The sequence below is a fragment of the Staurois parvus genome, unplaced genomic scaffold (assembly GCF_062004578.1).
Source record: "Staurois parvus isolate SC_StPar_1 unplaced genomic scaffold, SC_StPar_1.0 ptg000171l, whole genome shotgun sequence".
NCBI lineage: Eukaryota > Metazoa > Chordata > Amphibia > Anura > Ranidae > Staurois > Staurois parvus.
Genome location: NW_028317967.1, coordinates 658,204 through 678,225, shown reverse-complemented (window position 1 = coordinate 678,225; position 20,022 = coordinate 658,204). Strand labels below are relative to the sequence as shown.

The 20,022-nt window shown below is 41.5% G+C and overlaps 1 protein-coding gene across 1 annotated transcript in view; it reads right to left on the bottom strand.

The window, feature by feature from the left end:
• JKAMP (JNK1/MAPK8 associated membrane protein) overlaps positions 1-20,022 on the bottom strand; it is a 32,129-nt gene that overhangs the window by 4,410 nt on the left and 7,697 nt on the right. The window contains exons 4-6 of the mRNA XM_089676538.1: positions 16,745-16,951; positions 13,636-13,817; positions 2,802-2,878 (exon numbers count right to left, since the gene is read on the bottom strand). Of these exons, the coding sequence (XP_089532664.1) occupies positions 2,802-2,878; positions 13,636-13,817; positions 16,745-16,951 (466 nt within the window). The remainder of the gene's footprint in view (positions 1-2,801; positions 2,879-13,635; positions 13,818-16,744; positions 16,952-20,022) is intronic.

The following is a 20,022-nucleotide window of genomic DNA, read 5'->3' as shown; positions in this document are numbered from 1 at the left end:
TATGTCTTAGACCCCTTTCACACTGACAGTCCGATGCAGCTATTCTGACCACATCTGCGTCTTCATCATGGACAGCAAGTTAGAACAAAGAGCAAATGTGAAATTCTGTCTGAAAGACGTTTGACATGATTCAGCAAGTTTATAGCGATGCTGCAATGAGTCGTTCAAAGCGTTTTGAATGGCACACGCGCTTCAAGAGCAGAAGAACATCACTGGAAGATGATGAGAGATCAGGAATACCTTCAATGAGCCCAGCCCCCAAAAATACCCTCTTCCTGAAGATGAAGATCCAGCTCAAAGGTCGCCGTTTTGACCACATTGCAGAGATCCAGCGATTTTCCCAGTTCACACAGAATTTCAGGTTTGCTCTTTATTGAAACTTGCTGTCCATGATGAAATAGCACACATGGTAACGCATGTGGTCGGAAAAGCACCAGTTGCACAGCTCCTGATGTACACAGGACGATGCATGATGGCACACCCCTTCTAAAGACTTACTAGTGTACGAAACGCGTCTTGGAGGAGCCTGCAAGCTTTGACGTCACGCCGCCGGGTCACGGAGATCCGGAGACCTCATTTGATCACCAGCTGGTTGATGCTCATAACAACTTGTTGCTGCAATATTCCTGCCTATTGCTTTGATACAGCCTTTGGCATATGTTCAGCATTTACATGTATGAGGATATATCTTTTTGCTGCTGCATAACATCCTTCATTATATTTTTCTGACATCACTACACTATGGGTATTTCCATCTGTTGCTCTGCATTGAGCATTTAATCCCCCAGAGCACCCCCTGGTGACTATTCCACTGTACTGAAGAGGCTGCACCTGTGTCCTTAAAGTGGACCTCCGGTTTGAGAGCATTTATCAAGACGATGTCCATCCATCCTGGGCTGGCTCTATTCGTATCCTGAAAGGGACCCCCTGGCAGACCTCCGTTTTGTTGATATATTGCGCATTTTCTTTGCGCGTCCAGTGAGTGCGCATTTTATACATACCCTGCCCCTCACAGAGTCTCACTTAAACTACGCCCGTGGGAATAATATATCACCTTTTGAGCTCTTGTATTGTGGACTAATAACCCATTTATGAACATTGTTACCATATATTTGTCCGGATTACACTTAGCGCTGCACTTATTTTACATTTATGATTCTAAAGGTTATTTTTTTTCGTAAAATAACAAACATGCCTGTACTTACCTGTTGTGTGCAGTGGTTTTGCACACAGCAGCCTGGATCCTCCTCTTTTCAGGCTCCCCACAGGCTCTCCGTGTTCCTCCTGTCTGTTGGGTGCCCCCACAGCAAGTAGCTTGCTATGGGGGTACCCGCTGCTCCGTGTGTCCATCCACACATGGAGCCGCAGCTTGCCCCCCCTCCTCCTCCTCATTGGCTGTGAATGACAGCAGCTGCCTTTTTTACCTTCATGCATAGAATGCATTAAGGTATAAAAACTTCAGCCTTCACAACTACTTTAACCCCTTCGTGCCTAAGGGTAAAACAAATCTGAACGTCTAAGCACATTTTTGCAACTTGTGATATGTATGGTTATGCTAACACATGTCAAACTACTTTGTGCATCCAGGTGGATTATACCGCGTTTTTTTCAGGACAAATTAGGCTTTCATTTGGTGGTAAATGATTTTTTTTTATATTACCAAAGGAAAACTGAAATAGTAAAAAACAAAAATGTAGCTGTATATTTCTTGCTATTACCATAACCTACCACCAAAGAACAACCCAAAATAATTTCTCCTGCTCCTGACAGCCGCAACGATACCACATGTGTATAGGTCAGTTGTTGTTTGTACCCGTACTACAGCCCAGCAACAATAATGTACAATTTGCTTTTTTTTTTTTTATCCTGCCACTAACTGACACTGATACTATTTTAAAAAAAAAAAAACCCTGACCAAAAAAACCCCCCCCAAAAAACCTGACCTTGACCTAAACACTAACCCTGGCACAGACCTAGATCAAACCTTGATCTAGGTATTTTTGTTTATTTTTATTTACTTATTTATTTTTTGCACACACTTTTTTTTTCTCTCTGAAAGCGACAGAGACATACAATGTATCTCTCTTCTATTCGGAGAAAAAGAAAACAAGGGGGGGGGGGGCAGGCTTCACAGTGACTGGTCACTGTGAGAGCCAATCAGAGGCTATCACAGTGATCAAGTGACCCAGAATCGGGAGTTCCGGGACCTGATCATTAGGACGGAACCTGGGGCTCTCAGTGACAGCCCGGTCTTTGTGCTGGGCGCATGCCGTGTGGGTTTAAACAATAAGGCCCAATTAACACCTCTGCTTAGGGTTGTCAGATAAATCCTACTGCAAAAATCTGTGGATTCCTGTGTAAGGAATCGCAGGTAAGTGCAAACAGCGGAGGCCACTCATCCTGTACAAAAGCAATGATCAGCTGCCGGGAGCTGCAGCTATCTGCTGCTTCTGACCTATATCTGGAGAGCCAGTGGTTAGGTGTGGGTAGGGACAGGTGACCAGTCCTGAACACAGATAGTTTGCATTAAAAAGCAATCTTTTGTTACTCACTGCAGGTAAATGCTGGGTGTGCAGGTGTATGCAAACAGCAGTGGTCAGCTGTGGCCCCAGTCAGCCTGACAGTACAATGTACAGGCCAAGCAGTCACAGCTATTTGCACACACCTGGGATTCCTCACCCAAAAATCTACTAACAGCCCTAAATCGCTGACGTAAATGGGAGCCAACAATTGCAGATCTTATATATTATAACAATAAGAGTAAAGTATTGGTGCTATTGTGACTCAATGTCATTTCTTACCTCTATCTCTGAAGCAGACATGTAAACTGCCAGGGTTATTAATGACAATACCAGAATAATATATGGAAAGGCATAATCTGAAAAAAAAGGATAGAGGGTCATATGACAGATGAAGAAATCCCATGAATGCTGCCTACTGAATGGTTATACATTATTAATGGTTGTTGTGACAAGAGGGGAAAACAAACATGCATAGAACACAGCATAATGTTATCTGCTAAAACTAATAACAAGAGACCAAAAAAAAAAATCAATCCACTACCAGGCTAAAACCTAGGTTAAAAATCCACTACTAGGCTGTAAAAGAACCCCAGGTTAAATGAACAGTAATATTTAAAGCGCACTTGAGCTAAATCGTATGAGAAAAAAGAAAAAAAAACACACACCAAAACATTGCTATTTAACCACTTGTCCTTCTGAGGCTTAACCCCCCTTCCTGACCAGGCATTTTTTTTGCTATTCGACACCGCACTATTTCAAACTGGTAATTGCGCGGTCATGCAATGCTGTACCCAAACAAAAATTAAGTACTTTTTTTTCACACAAATAGAGCTTTCTTTGGGTGGTATTTGATCACCTGTGCACTTTTTATTTTTTGCACAATAAAACAAAAAAAAGACCAAACATTTTGAAAAAAAACAAACAAAATATTTCTTACTTTCGGCTATAAAAAAATATATATATAGGCACTTTTTTTTTAAAGTTATTTTGATTTTTTAAATTAATTTTACATTGTCCCTTTCATTTATTTTTAATCACTTTTCATGCTATCACAGGGAATGCAAATACCCCCTATAACTTAAATGGACATTGTCATATAATCTTTTTTTGAGAAATCTGGGGTCTATCATTACATTATCTAATCTCAGCAAGATCGGTGTGATCAGATACTTTCCCAATTTACAAATGGCGCTGTTTATATCCTGCGACACTGAAGTGATGAAATGCTTGTAGCTTCCGATTTCTTAGACTATAGAGATGATTGGCACCATTCCATTCTCAAATTGGTCAGCTGGCAGAAACACCGGCTGCATTCTCAGGTTCCCCCGATGGCACGGGACTGCCCAAGAAGGCCATGGAAGCAAGCGGGGGAAGGGGGCATATTCTCCCGCTGCTTGTAAAAGCAATCCTGCAGCTAATTAGCCACTAGGATTGCTCTTACATGAAAACCGATCACCTGCTGAAAAAAACAATACCAGGATGATGCCTGCAGCTGTAGGCATCATCCTGGTATAACCACTCAAAGTCCAGTGATGTAGCAGTATGTTGCTGGTTCTTGTTGGGTGTATATGTTATGTTCTTTTTTTTATGCAGCCTGTGGGTTGAATGAAAAAAAGAGAAGAAATCTTTGCCAGAAAAAGTGTATGGTATGCCCACCACTAGAATACCTCCCTGCATCCACCTACTTCTAATGGTGGGCACACATGAAATGTTCTTTTTTTGGCTAAACGAAAAAGAAAAAAGAACCAGTCGATGTGGATGAAGAAATCTCTGTCCAAATTTTTTTTTTTCTTTAAATATATACCAAAGCATAGGGGCCATCCACCCACTGGTCACCCCAGGCCCCCATGCTTGGGCATATATGCTCTTTTTTTAACTTCGTATGAAAAATCTCATCCAACAGCACTGCACACACTGAGTTATGTATATTCTGAGATCAGGTTCCTGTTGCTGTCAGAATAAACAGGTCGGTGCTGCAGCTGAATGGCATTCCTGCAAAGAAAACAGCAATGGTTAACAATAAAACAGTAAAATCGTAACAGTAGAACAGTTACAACAACGATAACAACAAAAACTATAACTATTTTTGGTTTTTAAACATTTTTTTTTTGGCGGGAAGAGACTTGTACTTTTTGTTTTAACTTTTTTTTTTTATAAACTTAACTTTTTAAACAAGATTGTAGGGTCTCTCCAAATGCCTGACTACCTAACATCTTTCAAGACCCTGTGTAAATATGTGCCCTGAACTGTGCCATGCTGTACCCTATACTAATACTCCACTAGTGTGTGGTAGCGACAGAAGCAGTCCTTGAGCCAGAGACCAGGTTGGCCAGGACAGGAGGGACAAAAAAAGCGTGTCACGCCCAATTCTATATCTGCTACAGACACTACATCTTTTTTGGGGTGTCCTTTGGGTCGGGGTACCAGGAATGGCATCGGGAAAATGCCTCTCATGCAGCCGGCTAACTGCATCTGGGTTGGGGGTTTAGGCCACAGCACCTTCTGGATACAAAAGGGCTGTGATTATCTTTTCCTGGAATTTTAGGAAGGATCTACTACTGTTGCTTTGTAAGGTACAAAAGCATTATATAGAGCCAATTAAAATAAATAAACAGACACTTTTTGTACCCGCATCTGGCTTTTTGGGAAACTAAGTATGGCTTCATAGTTACATAGTTAGTCTTGCTGAAAAAGGACAAGTCCATCCAGTTCAACCATTAAAGAAAAAAAAAAAAAAAAAAGTTATAATCCTACACCAACAGTTGATCCAAAGGCAATAAAACCCAGCAAAGCATGATCCAATGTGCCCCTGCAGGGAACAAAATTCCTTCCTGATCCCCCGAGAGGCAATCGGATATTTCCTGGATCAACTTTACCTATAAATGTTAGTATCCAGTTATATTTTGTGTATCTAAGAAACAATCCAGGCCTTTTTTTTTTTAATCACTTCCAGTCGGACACTTTTACCCCCTTCCTGACCAGGGCAATTTTCAGCTTTCAGCGCTATCACTCTTTGAATGACAATTGCGCGGTCATGCAACACTACCCATATGAATTTTTTACCATTTTTTTTAGAGAAATAAAACTTTATTTTGGTGGTATTTATTCACCGTAAATGAAAGTATCCAAAATTTTTGGAAAAAAAAGTGTTTTTCTTATAAAATTTTGCAAATAATATTTCATCATAAATCTTGGCCAAAATTTATTCCGTTATCTTTTTAGTAAAAAAAAAAAAAATAAGCCAAATTAGTTTATAACCAAAAATTATAATTTTTAAACATTTTTATTTTTTTTTTTATATTATTTATTTTATTTTTTTTTACATACTGTCACCCTAGCAGTACAGTGTCACCATGGTGACACTGTACTACTTTTTGGGGGTGATGATTTTTTTTTTTTTACACTGATTGCTTTTACACCCATATAGGATGTAAAAGCAATCATTTCTCGGTCTGCATTCTTGCAGCCATTGAGAACTACTGAGTGAGCTGTGATTGGTCACAGCTTGTCACATGGTACAAGGCTGTTGTGAATAGCCTTGTACCATATGACTTCTGTGATCATTCATAGATTTCACACGTAGTAAGCAATGATGTCAGAAGTGACATCTTGCTTACTACTTTGGCCAATCAGTGATCACATGATCGGGACCTCATACAGAGGTCCCGTCCGACGATTGGTGTTTCACTGTGTCCGGAGGACACAGCAGGCACCGGACCGCGGTGCTGCACGCTCCCGGGAGCGCACACAAGCAGGGTGCGGGGGAGGCCGTTTATAAATCCACTGAGCTGGCCAGAACCAACTCTTGAGGTAGTCTATTCCACATTTTCACAGCTCTCACTGTGAAGAAACCTTTCCATGTTTGGAGATTACATTTCTTTTTCTCCAGACGTAAAGAGTGCCTCCTTGTCCTCTGTGATGACCTCAGGGTGAATAGCTCTACACCAAGTTCACTATATGAACCACTGATGTATTTATACATGTTGATCATATCCCCCCTTAATCTCCTCTTCTCAAGAGAGAATAAATTCAGTTCCTCTAATCTTTCCTCATAGCTGATCTCCTCCATGCCTCTTATCAGTTTAGTTGCCCTTCTCTGTACTTTCTCCAGTTCCTCAATGTTCTTTTTATGAATTGGTGCCCAAAACTGAACTGCATATTCCAGATGAGGTCTTACTAATGATTTGTACCGGAGTAATATGATATCTCTCTCTCTGGAGTCTATACCTCTTTTAATACAAGAGAGGATTTTGCTCGCTTTAGAAACTGCAGCTTGGCATTGCATGCCATTATTAAGCTTGTGATCTACCAGAACTCGCCGATCCTTATCCACCATTAATTACCCCAGTTGTACCCCCCCTAGTATGTATGATGCATGCATAGTCTTAGCCCCCAAGTGCATAACCTTACATTTATCAACATTAAACCTCATTTGCCACATAGTTGCCCAATTAAACAGAACATTGAGGTCGGCTTGTAAATTGAAGACATCCTGTAAGGACGTTATTCCACTGCACAGCTTGGTGTCATCTGCAAAGACTGAAATGGGATTTGTAATCCCAGACCCTATATTGTTTATAAATATATTAAAAAGTAAGGGTCCCAACACTGAACCTTGGGGTACACCACTGACAACCCTAGACCATTCAGAGTATGAATCATTAACCACTACTCTCTGAATATGAGCTTTTAGCCAGTTTTCTATCCATTTACATACAGATTTTTCCAAACCTGTAGACTTTACGTTACACATTAGCCGTGTGTGGGGAACTGTGTCAAACGCTTTTGCAAAATCCAAGTATACCACGTCCACCTCCACCCCCTCCAAGGTTTTGCTCACCTCCTCATAAAAAGAGATCAGATTTGTTTGACAACTTCTGTCTTTCATGAATCCATGCTGTCTGTTGCTTAAAATATTTTTTTTCAGCAAGAACTCATCTATGTGGTCTTTTATTAAACTCTCCAGTATCTTCCCAATTATAGAAGTTAAACTAACAGGTCTATAACTACTTGGTAAAGATTTTGACATCTTTTTAAATATTGGCACCACATTGGCCTTACGCCAATCCAGTGGTACTATGCCAGTCATAAAAGAGTCCCTAAAAATTGGCTTTATCATTTGGTTGTTGAAGTTCAACCCTCCCATGTTAAGGTTATAGTCGTTGACACAAAGGGGCTTCTCAACAACACCAACTGCTGTGGCAACTTAGATAGTCGCGTCTGCGTGAATGGAAGACAGGACGAAAACATCCTGTTCGTCCTTCCACTTCCTCATTTCTCAAGCAGGCTTTTTCCCCCTAAGACGGGTATTTACAAGCCATTGGGGGAAGCCCCAGCGATTAGGTCGCAGTGCCACATGCGCCAATTCCAAGATTGTATAAATGTCCAAATAGTGGCACCCGTGAATAAAAATTGTCCACGTAAAAGGTGTACCCCATATGGAAAAAGGATGACACCAAACTATGTTGCCACTGCTCCCCGTGTAGTCTGGGCATCCGGGCGGCTCCACGTGACTATCTTTTCCCTAGTAAATCCAAAATTTATATGTATAGCCTGTCGCCCTCTCACAGGTCTTATACATCTTGACCCCCAAATCTGGCACGTTTGCTGGGGAGAAATTGTTTGAATGCAAGGCGGCCAGAAAAATTAACGAGGGACTCATCAACCCAGATGTTTTGCTGGGGAGTATAGACATCTGCAAATTTTTGGTTAAGGCGATTTACGAGGGGCCAAATTATGTGGAGCCAGTCAAATTCAGGGTCACCCTGAGGACGACAGAGTGTATTGTCGTTGAAATGCATAAAACGCATTATACTCTCATATCTATGCCTGGCCATGGGGGCAGAGAACACGGCATATGATGAATCGGGTCTGCGGACCAATACAACCGCAATTATTTATTTTTTTTAGTAATACCCAAAAAAACTTTACATTTGGAAACCGTAATGAGTTTCCATGTGACTGGTCTGGCAAGGTTTGAATTTGGGTTGACGGCGATAAATTGTTGTGCACATAAATTGCTTTGATCCACAATCAATACATAGAGATCTTACGTGAAAAACAGCTCCAAATTAGGTAAATTTGCTGTTTCTACCTGAATTCCGGGTTGGGCAGTGAATGGAGGAAGTACGGGTGCTGCAGAATTTGTGGGCTGCCAATAGGGATTTGCAAGCACATCCGAGAGGATACTAGGAGCTCTACGGGCCTGTGTGCGAATTCTTGGTGGCTGTGGGACACTACTTGTGCTTGCCACCGCACCAGCTTCTACTGCACTTATGGGACTCGCCACGTCACCAAGTGATATTGCAGTGCTGGTATGAGAAAGGATGTACTTGGCCGCTAGTGCTCGCCAGTTCACCAAAAGGTAGAGTGGCACTAGTACTGGCACTCTGCTGCATATGAGAGTCATCATGCGTTTGTAACATCTCAGCAACCTGGGAACGGGGTGGGGTACGCCTGATCTTAGCAGGGACCTCTTCATCATCTGAGCTATCCGTCAGGGTGCCGCTGCGGTCTACAGGTTCGTATTCTGAGGCTGATTGTGTCAGTGAGTCTTCCCCTTTGCTCTCACCTGACATGCTCAGAATCCTGTAGGCCTCTTCACTAGAGTACCTTTCCATTGACATTTTGGCCACTAAATTTATAGGTACCTAGTGCGACTCACAGGAAAACAGAGGACGTGGCTGTCAGGGACTGCTTGAACCGCTACAAAAAAATTTACCGGCAAGTGCTAGCAGAGATCAGGCTTGATTCTGTGAACACTGCAGTTTTGTGTGCAATGTATCAAGTGACAGTGATCTACTACCACTGCACTTGCTGGGGGAAAGGGGGAAGGGGGGGGGGGTAAGCGTAGGAGCTTAACACAGGTGCTGAGGCTGATCCTGCTAACGCTGCATTTTTGGGGACACTATACTAATGTGAACGCTGGTATAGTGCTGATCTGATCAAAGATATTGATCCGTTCAGACACTATACTAGCAATGGAGGTTTATTGTGTATGTGAGCGTGTTCCTGGCAATCAAGAGGTAAATGTGGCTACTGGTGTACTGAAGGGCAATCTGACGCCATCTTGGAGGGGCGCTGACATTAACGCTATCTGAAGTCGCCGGCGACACGAATACGGTGATCAGCAAAAAATCTGTACACTGTACTAATGACAGGGCAGTGAAGGGATTAATGGGGGGGGGGGCAATCAAGGGGTTAAATGTATCCCAAAATGTGTTCTAAATGTGCAGGTATAGTACTGTTACTCACGGTGTCTTCTTTCTTCTCTCTGCATCATTTCCAGTACCTATACCTAAACACAGGTACAGGAAGATCCCTGATAGGACAGGGACTGATAATCCGACTTACGCAACCATCACTGGCCTAAATCAGATGATTGATCCCTTGGGGATCAAATCACGGCACCCGCGGGTCGCGCCCCCCCCGCCAGGGAAAACAGCAGGAGCGCACATCACGTATATATACACATGTGATTTTGCGCACCCGTGCCGCCCTGTAGCAGTATTTCCGCTATAGGGCGGCATGGAAGTTATTAAAATGGATGTATTCCATAACACAATTACAGTGAAAAATATTAAGTATTGTAAAACATGTGTAGTGCTTTTAATAGTTTGTTGCATGTGCAGATATTTGCACTCATGGCCAAAAATATTGGCACCTCTGCATTTGTCAGATAATGTACCACTTCGCCCAGAAAATTTTTAAGATTAAAAAATGTTTAGGCATCCTCATGTTTCTTTCTTTTGTTTGCATTGGTATGACACGAAAATAGTGGAGAAACAAAAAGCCAGATCAGACACATTCCACCCAAAACTCCAAAAATGGACTGGACAAAATTATTGGTACCCTCAATTTAATATTTTGTAGCACACCCCTTGGAAATAATAAATAAAATTGATCGCTTCCTGTAACCATCAATGAGTTTCTTACACCTTTCTACTGGAATTCTAGACCACTCTTCTTTCGCCAACTGCTCCAGGTCTCTCAGATTGGAAGGGTTCCTTTTCCCAACTGCTGTTTTGGGATCACTCCACAGGTGCTCTATGGGATTGAGATCTGGACTCATTGCTGGCCAGTTCAGTACTCTCCAGCGCTTTGTCTTAAACCATTTCTGGGTGCTTTTTGACGTGTACTTTGGGTCATTTTCCTGCTGTAAGACCCGTGACCTCTGACAGAGACCCAACGTTCTGACACTGGGCCCTACATTGCACCCCAGAATTCTTTGGTGGTCTTCAGCTTTCATAATGCCATGCATATGGTCCTGACATCCAGTGGCTGAAGCAGCAAAGCAACCCCAAGACATCAGTGAACCTCCCCCATGTTTGAATGTAGGGGCTGTATTATTTTCTTTAAAGGCCTCATTGTGTTTTCTGAAAGCAGTAGAATGATGGGCTTTACCAAAAAGCTGTAATTTTGTTCCATCTGTCCACATCACATTATCCCAAAAGGATTTTGGCTTCCTCATGTAAGTTTTGGCAAACTCCAATCTGGCTTTTATATGTTTCTGTGTCAGCAGTGGGGCCTCCTGGGTCTCCTACCATAGCGTCCCTTTTCATTCAGATAGCAACGTATAGAGAGCTGACACAGTTGTACCCTGTGCCTGAAGGTCAGCTTGAATTTGTCTGAAAGTTGATCGAGGTCCTTTAGCACCATTCATACAAACTTTTGTTGCAATCTTTGATCTATTTTTCTCATTGTCCATGTCCAGGGCAATTGGCTACAGTGCCATGGGCTGTATTCTTGACAATGTTGTGCACAGTGGACACAGGAACATTAAGATCTCTGGATATGGACAATTCTTTGCTGCTCTCTCTTCTCCATGCTCCATGTGACACACAGACGCACAACAAAAAGGTTAACTTTTTAACTGGTTGCTGGTGTGATTTCTATATTGTCAGCACCTGTTAATTGATACAGGTGAGTTTAATTAAAAATTACAGGAGCATCACAAACTTGGAATGCAATTACTCCTTATAATTTTGAGAAGGCGCCAATAATTGTGTCCAGTCCATTTTTGGGGTTTTGCATGGAACGTGTCAGATTTGGCTTTTTGTTTCTCCACTTTTTTGTGTCATACCAATACAAACAAAAAAAAACCAAACATGACAATGCTGAAAATTTGCCCTGGAAATATTCCAATCCTCCCATCATCAATTCAACAGTAGCTCTTCAGGGGTTTAACTTGTGAATAGTGTGCCTGGGAGAAGAGGCCAACAGCACGGGGTTACCATATGCCCAACAAAGGGGTCCTTTGCAGCTTCACAAAGCTGCCCAATGATGTGATCAAAAAAGATTGGACATTGTATGAATATCCAAGATGATAAAACACACACACACACACACTATATTGTCAAAAATATTGGGACACCCCTCCAAATCATTGGATTCAAGTGCTACAATCACCTCCACGGCCACAGGTGTATAAAATCAAGCACCTAGGCATGCAGACTGCTTCTACAAACATTTGTGAAAGAATGGGTCGATCTCAGGAGCTCAGTGACTCCAAGCGTGGTACCGCGATAGGCTGCCACCTGTGCAATAAGTCCATCCCTGAAATTTCATGGCTACTAAACATTCCACGGTCAGCTGTTGGTGGTATTATAACAAAGTGGAAACAACTGAAAAAAAAGCAACTCAGCCATGAAGTGGTAGGCCACGCAAAACGACAGAGCGGAGTCAGCGAATGCTCAAGGGCACAGTCTGCAGAAGTCGCCAACTGTCTGCAGAGTCAATAGCTAAAGACCTCCAAACTTTGTGTGGTCTTCAGATTAGCACAACAACAATGCGTAGAGAGCTTCATAGAATGGGTTTCCATGGCCGAGCAGCTGCATCAAAGACTTACATCACCAAGTGCAATGCAAAGCATCAGATGTAAAGCACACCGCCACTGGACTCTAGAGCAGTGGAGATGTGTTCTCTGGAGTGACCAATCACGATTCTCTGTCCGGCAATCCGATGCACAGGTCTGGGTTTGGCAGTTGCCAGGAGAACTGTACTTGCCTGACTGCATTGTGCTAAGTGTAAAGTTTGGGGGGGGGGGGGGATTATGGTGTGGAGTTGTTTTTCAGGGGCTGGGGTTGGGAACTCTTAAGGCATCAGCATACCAAGACATTTTGGACAATTTCATGCTCCCAACTTTGTGGGAAGAGTTTGGGGATGGCCCCTTCCTGTCCCAACATGACTGCACACCGGTGCACAAAGCAAGGTCCATAAAGACATGGATGAGCGAGTTTGGGGTGGAGGAACTTGACTGGCCTACACAGAGTCCTGGCCTCAACTCGAAAGAACACCTTTGGGATCTTCTACCCACATCTGCTGTCAGTTTTTAAAAAACTCAGCCCTGTGATTCATTCACAGAGTTCTGTGAATGGGAGCACTACAACTACTGTCAGCCATTGCAGCTGATGGCTTGTAGTTCTCAATGAACTACCAGGGTGCTAATAAGCGTGCTAGGTAGTTCACTGATCCTTCCTCTCATTCAGTAACTGGCTGCCCATACAAGGTAAAGGCAAACAGCTACACTGACAGTGTACAGGAGCCTGAGATTGCACTCATCTGCTGATTGCAGCTGCAATACTTTACAAGCTCCTAATAAAATAAGAAATTCACATTTTTTACCTGCAAAAAAGATGTGCATTTATAGTTTTTTTTTTTAAATGGGATGACACTGACAACCCACCACTGTGTAGTATAGTAGCCACTCTCGGTGTAAATGTTTATCATTTTTTCAATATTACTATATCATGACATCACAGCACAGAGTACACAGATCCAGTAACATCAGTCCCTAGCCCTTGAAGCTCACAATAGAACGTCTTTACCATACCTACACGCCAAGGGCAAATCGATTACCCCATATTTGATGGATTCTGGGAGGTTAAGGATGTGATTTAGAAATCTAACCCTGATATTTAGCAATCATTTGTTATCAAATCACTGCCATGTTTATTTTGGGCAAGAACCAGCTACCTGGGCATCAATGATATAGCCACAATACCACTATTCATTAAGGGGCTATATTAAAAGGCCTTAAAATATAACAAACTATATCATGTTTGTATACGGCAACTTTCCATCAGTTTATGCAATAATAAACTAGTTAACTTACATAGTAATCCACCTCCCACTGCCTGGATCACTGTTAGGATTGGGAAGAAATACAGTGCCGCGTAGATACTTTTAAATCGATCTGACTTCCCCAGCCCACAGGCGATCTTCTTTATTAGCAGAGGTCTAAGCAGCATCATTAACACCAAGCAAAACGCATAATAAATAAAAACAATTGTGTACCTGTGGGAAATAGCAAGAAAGATAGTTTTTTGAGTTCAGGGTGACATTCAAGTTGAACTTTACCAATAACAACTTGATAAAAAAAAAAAATGTTTTATCATTATAAATTGAACGTACATTCCACAATAATAATTTCGCTACCAAAATTAGTGTGCTATAAAAATTGTCTCCACCATTGCTCCTGTTTCTTCTTGCTGGAGGCTACCATTTTGCTGAAGCCCAGAGTCCTGCGCAGCATTAAATCTTTAGGCTATCAACAGATTGCCCTCTACAAATTCAGCACAGTGCCTAAAAATGGAGAGCAACTGAACATGTGCAGAGTAGGGTGCCAGCCTGAACTGATCTAGCAGGACATAACTTTCTGACTAAAGTTCCACTTTAAAAACTATTCAAGCCTTCTGATGAGTCAGAGGATATGGATTTTTTGTTTTTTTCCAGCTCTTATCAGATATTGGCATTGATCTAAATAGAAAACTCGTAATTACAAGCAGCAGAAAAAAAAAGCTTTTATTGCAAAGGTTCTCTCTCTGATTGTATCGATAACAGCACAATGTTAAGTGAATCAGGGGCAGTTTGCACATCTAATATGGACAATCCCTCAGAAGGTCCCATTGGAGCTGATCTAGGCTTGTTTAAAGTGGAACTTTACTGGGACCAGATACATTACCTGTAATGCTGGTTACACAACTTCTGGATGGCCGCTGGGGATGCTAAAAGTTCTGGTTGATCATGCCAGCTGTGTGCACTGACAGTTATGGCTACAGTGCAGTGCAGGACTCGACTCATTCACTCTCGCCCTCCTTTCCCTTTGTCTGTTCACAAAACGCTGTGTATCCTGTTCAATGAATACTAGGTATTCTGTGAATAGATTAGGGGAGATCCTGACATTTACCAGCCACATCTGTCCCCTCATTCATTCACAGAACACCTTGTAAACAGAGTACAAGGCTGTTCTTGAACTTATGAGGGGAAAGGAGGGTGAGAGTGAATGACTCGAGTCGTGCACTTCACTGTAGCCATAACTGTCAGTTGCAGCCCTCAATGCTCACAGCTGACTCCCTTCCCATACTATACTATAGCCAAAATTATATATATAAATTCTGCACTTAGGTACAACAATAAAAAAAATAGCAGCTAGCACCAAGAGTACTGATACAAACTTTAAAAAATTACTGCAATAATGGGGATGTCAGCTCTGATGAAACACATCAGTTGGGGCCACGAGATGTCGGTACGTAGATCAAGACCCGGAAGTGGATTGTATGACTACTGCTTTTTTTCTATTCTTGTGAGTATTTTTAATAAAATTGCAAAGTTCTTCTATATACTACACTATGTTGTTTCCACTTACATTTATTGATATCCTTGAGATGTTATGTTGGGAGGAACCCTGTCATTCAAGATGCATATCCCAAGCGTGGATTGCTTTGAAGCTTGTATGACCATACCCGAACCAGTGGTCTTATCATCTGGTAAGGGTGTACTCACATGCATAGTGGTGGATGTGTTTTGCTCATTTTGTTTCGATTCCCACTAATTTGGAGTAACTTATTTCTTTTTTCCCTGTGAGAACGGCACTGGACTTACACTTCATATGGTGGACTTTTTATGGGAATTTTCTGTTTGTACTATATTTGTTTGTACATTAGTTTGCACGATTTAATATTTTGGTATTTATAAGCGCTGCACTTTTATTACTGCACTATAGCCAGAACTGTCAGCTGCAGTGCCGGAAGAAAAGGTGCTTACTGTAATATCCCATGAATAAAAGCAGAATGTTTTAGCATCTGGAACCAGCACCATTTCTGTCTACCCCTTCCCCCTTTTAAAGAGTGAGAGAACACTACCCTTCTTGCATTAAAAAAAAACAAACAAAATATAAATCAATATACAATTACGTGAATAAATAACATCTCCAAGGCATGCCTCACCATGTTATTATAAGCACCATATTGTAAATTACTACATTGCTTGGTCTAAAATTGGATTTTTGAATATTATCCATTTAATAAAATGTGTACTTTTACCATAAATATTGTGTTTTTATACTTACCTACAGCATCTAATAATTTCCATGTAAATATATATCTGCAGTTCTCACTGCTTAATATTTTGGTTGGTTCCTTAGGTAATTTTGATCCATATATCCACTTCACATTAAAGTGGTTGTAAACCCTTACATATATGGAGGGACTGGTGTCAGGTGATACATATCGCTAACCCTTCTACAGGAGTTGTACCTGTATATCTGCAGTCCTCTTTCTCCTCTACATCTGTTCAAAGTACAGAATTTACACAGCATTTCTGATCTTCAGAAGGCAGGCCATGAGGTTCTCAAGCCACACACTGCACATCATACAGCAGGGACCTGAGTTCAATCTGAGACCTGAGTGGAGGGAAAGGAACCCCCCTACAGAGCCTCATAGCAAAACATGCACAGCTGAGGCTGTCAATCATCTGCTGTGTGCTTTAAGGGGGGGGGAGGATGGGTGTCCGTCTCCCAGGATTGTCTGTAAATCCTGTCAGAACTGACTCATGCAGATAGAGGAATGAGAGAGCAGACAGAAATCACACTTGTTGCTTTAGATAAAAGTACACACTTTAGAAGGATGTGCTATGTTTATTTTTCACTTCAGGGGTTTAAAACCACATTAATATATTATCACAGTGTAAATAAAGTGCTATGCAATGCTTGTGGCTCCTTTTTTGATCAGACTCAGAGGCCAGGGAAGGCTGCAGGCATAGATTTGTATGTACTGTACACTGTGAAGTGCTCTGTACACACACATTCACAAGGTTAGACATGGAGGTCCCGGACAGGCCTTCATTAAAGTGTCATTACACAAAAGCACAGTAATGATGTCACTACTAAATGTTCTGTAGTTGGTAACAATTTATCGCATGCTAAAATCAAGTGTTATACTTACAGAGGGTAAACTGCTTCTTGCGTACAGTGCACAGTGTTGACATAGTCTGGACTAGGATTATACAGCATTGTGTACCAATCAGAAAGCTTCCCCACCCCACAGGAGCGAATGTGCAGGTATCCAACTGGTTCACTAACCAGTAATGCTATTACGGCAGCTACCGTGCATTCAAACAAGGCTGTGATGTGTTGGAAAAATGCACTAGAACTAAAAACAAAGAACAGCAGATGTCAATAAAAAATAAATAACAGAAGGTGACGTCAATATATCAAAGCATATTTACAAGCCAATAGCTAAGCACACAGCTAAAATACAAAAACTGTAAAAGTGAAACATTTAAATTTTATTATTTTAGCTAAAAGTTTTTTTTACACTCTCATTTTTTTAAAACCAACTTTATTGCTATGAACAACATCCTTTGTGAGAGCATGGACCTTCACAGGTTCTCTTTATGGAGAGATCTGGGGTCAAATGTGCGACGATACCGGACGTGTGGTGCAAACACTGTTAATATATCAACATAATCAACAGGTTTTTTTAAAAAACTATCTCTAATTTTTTTTTTTACTTTCAAGAATTTTTAGCAAAATTATGTGGACAATACCAATATCAAAACACACTGGTACATGCGAAAGAAGTATTTGAGAGAACACGAAAGTGTACACAATTGCAAAATTTCCATATCAAATCGAATTACACACAGAAACACATATGAAAGGGGGAGGAATCACACAGTTCCTCATTAAAACCCCCAACATTTCACTCTCCCGAACAAAACACAGGTCACTACCAACAGCTCCCTGAGATACCAATCTCAGTACCAGAAACTAACAGCAATATTAAAAAAGTACAAAAAGAGCAGACAGAAAATAAAGTTAAAAACAGAGAATAAAAATAGGAAAGGAAAAAAGAGAAAGTAAGCCAGGTCCAGAGGAAAACCTTTGGGGGTGCCCGCCCCTATCCCACGAAACAGGGAGTAATAAAACAACATTCATACAATGGGGAAAATAATTATTTGATCCCCTGCAAATTTTGTAAGTTTGCCCGCTTAAAACAAATGAAGGGTCTAGCATTTTTCATCATAGTTGTATTTTAAATAATAGAGACAGAATAGCAATCATAAATCCAGAAAAAAAAAAACAACACACGATACAAATGTTCTAAATTGAGTTGCAGTTCAGTGAGTATAATAAGTATTTGATCCTCAAGCAAAACTTGACTTAATACTTGTTGGCAAGCACAGAGGTAAGACATTTCTTGTAGCTGGTTACCAGGTTTGAACACATCTCCGGAGGGATTTTGGTCCATTCCTCTTTACAGATCTTCTATAAATCCTTAAGGTTTCTTGGCTGTCACTTGGCAACTCGAAGTTTCAGCTCCCTCCATAACTTTTCTATAGGATTAAGGTCTGGAGACTGGCTAGGCCACTCCATGACCTTAATGTGCTTCTTCTTGAGCCACTCCTTGGTTTCCTTGATGGTATGTTTTGGGTCATTAGCATGCTGGAAGACCCATCCAAGACCCATCTTCAGTGTTCCGGCTGATGGAAGAAGGATCTCATCCAAGAATTTACAATTCATGGCCCCGTCCATTGGCTCCTCAACGTTACAAAGTCGGCCTGTACCTTTAGCAGAGAAACAGCCCCAAAGCATAATGTTTCCACCTCTGTGCTTGACTGTAGGGATGGTGTCCTTAGGGTTGTAGTCAGCATTTTTCTTCCTCCAAACTTGGGGAGTCGAGTTAATGTCAAAGAGCTCAAATTTGATCTCATCTGACCACAGCACTTTCTCCCAATCCTTCTCGGAATCATTTAGAAGTTCATTGGCAAACTTCAGATGGGCCTTTACATGTGCCTTCTTGAGGAGGGGGACCTTGTGGGCGCTGCAGGATTTCAATCCATGGTGGCATATTGGATTACCAATGGTTTGTTTGGTAACTGTGGTTCCAACTGCCTTGAGATGATTCACAAGCTCCTCCCATGTAGTTTGGGGCTTGATCCCCCTCACTTTTCTTATGATCATCCTTACCCCATGAGGCAAAATCTTGCCTGGTGCTCCAGACTGAGGGAGATTGATGGTTACTTTGTATTTCTTCCATTTGTGAATAATCGCTCCAACAGTTCTCTCCTTCTCACCAAGCTTCTTACTGATGGTCTTGTAGCCCATTCCAGCCTTTTGCAGGTCTACAATCTTGTCTTTAATGTTCTTTGACAGCTCTTTGGTCTTGCCCATGGTGGTGAGGTTTGAATGAAAGAAAGATTCTGTGGACAGGTGTCTTTTATACACATAATGAGCTGTCGTTAGAAGCACCTTCTTAAATTGACAGAACTAATCTGTGTACCACACGAGCACATAGCCTGTCTGTAGAAGCCAGAATTATTGTTGGTTGATAGGAGATCAAATACTTATTTTTACGCACTGAACTGCAACTCAGTTTAAAACATTTGTGTCATGTTTTTTTCTGTCATTTTAGTTGATATTCTGTCTCTATCATTTCAAATACACCTATGATAAAAATTATAGACCCTTTGTTTCTTTGTAAGTGGGCAAACTTACAAAATCTGCTGGGGATCAAAGAATTATTTTCCTCACTGTACATTTAGCCCAGGGTTCCCACGTTAATTCAAATTTTGCCACTGTATTACAGAGTATACTGTCTTTATTCTCATGGAACGTAATCCATGTAATTTTGTTATTTGCCTGAGCCAGGGACACAGAAGTTTGGTTCCAGGCTTTAGCAACAGACATCTTTGCTCCTAACAGGATATAAAAAAATGTAATTAAATTAAAAAAACGTCATTTGTGATGGGGAAAGCCCTCCACCAATGCATTAAGTAAAGCTATAGCAGGGGTCTGGGGAACAGACACCCCTGTGACTCTACACAACACAGCAAAAATTCCAATGCAAAAGCTATGAATCCTTTGGCATTCCCACCAGATGTGGCACAAAGAACCCTGCAAACCACACCCTCAGAAGCAGAGAGGGGATGCAGATGGGTACATTTTAACTAAGTGTGTGGGAACCAGATACCATCAGGTATTTTTACATTGGCTTTTAATCAGAGCAACATTCAATTTCCCCGAATAGGATCCAAGAAAGCATTGGTGCCAAACATCAACTTCCATGTCTTCCCCAAGATATCTCTCCCAGTCAACCATATAAAAGAACTTAAAAGGAAAGCCTAGTAAGCAGCCCGTACATGAGTGATATACCTCCCTCCTGCCAGAGTCTTGTGTGCACCACTGTTTGTATGGAGTAACCAGGGGCGGACTGAGCAT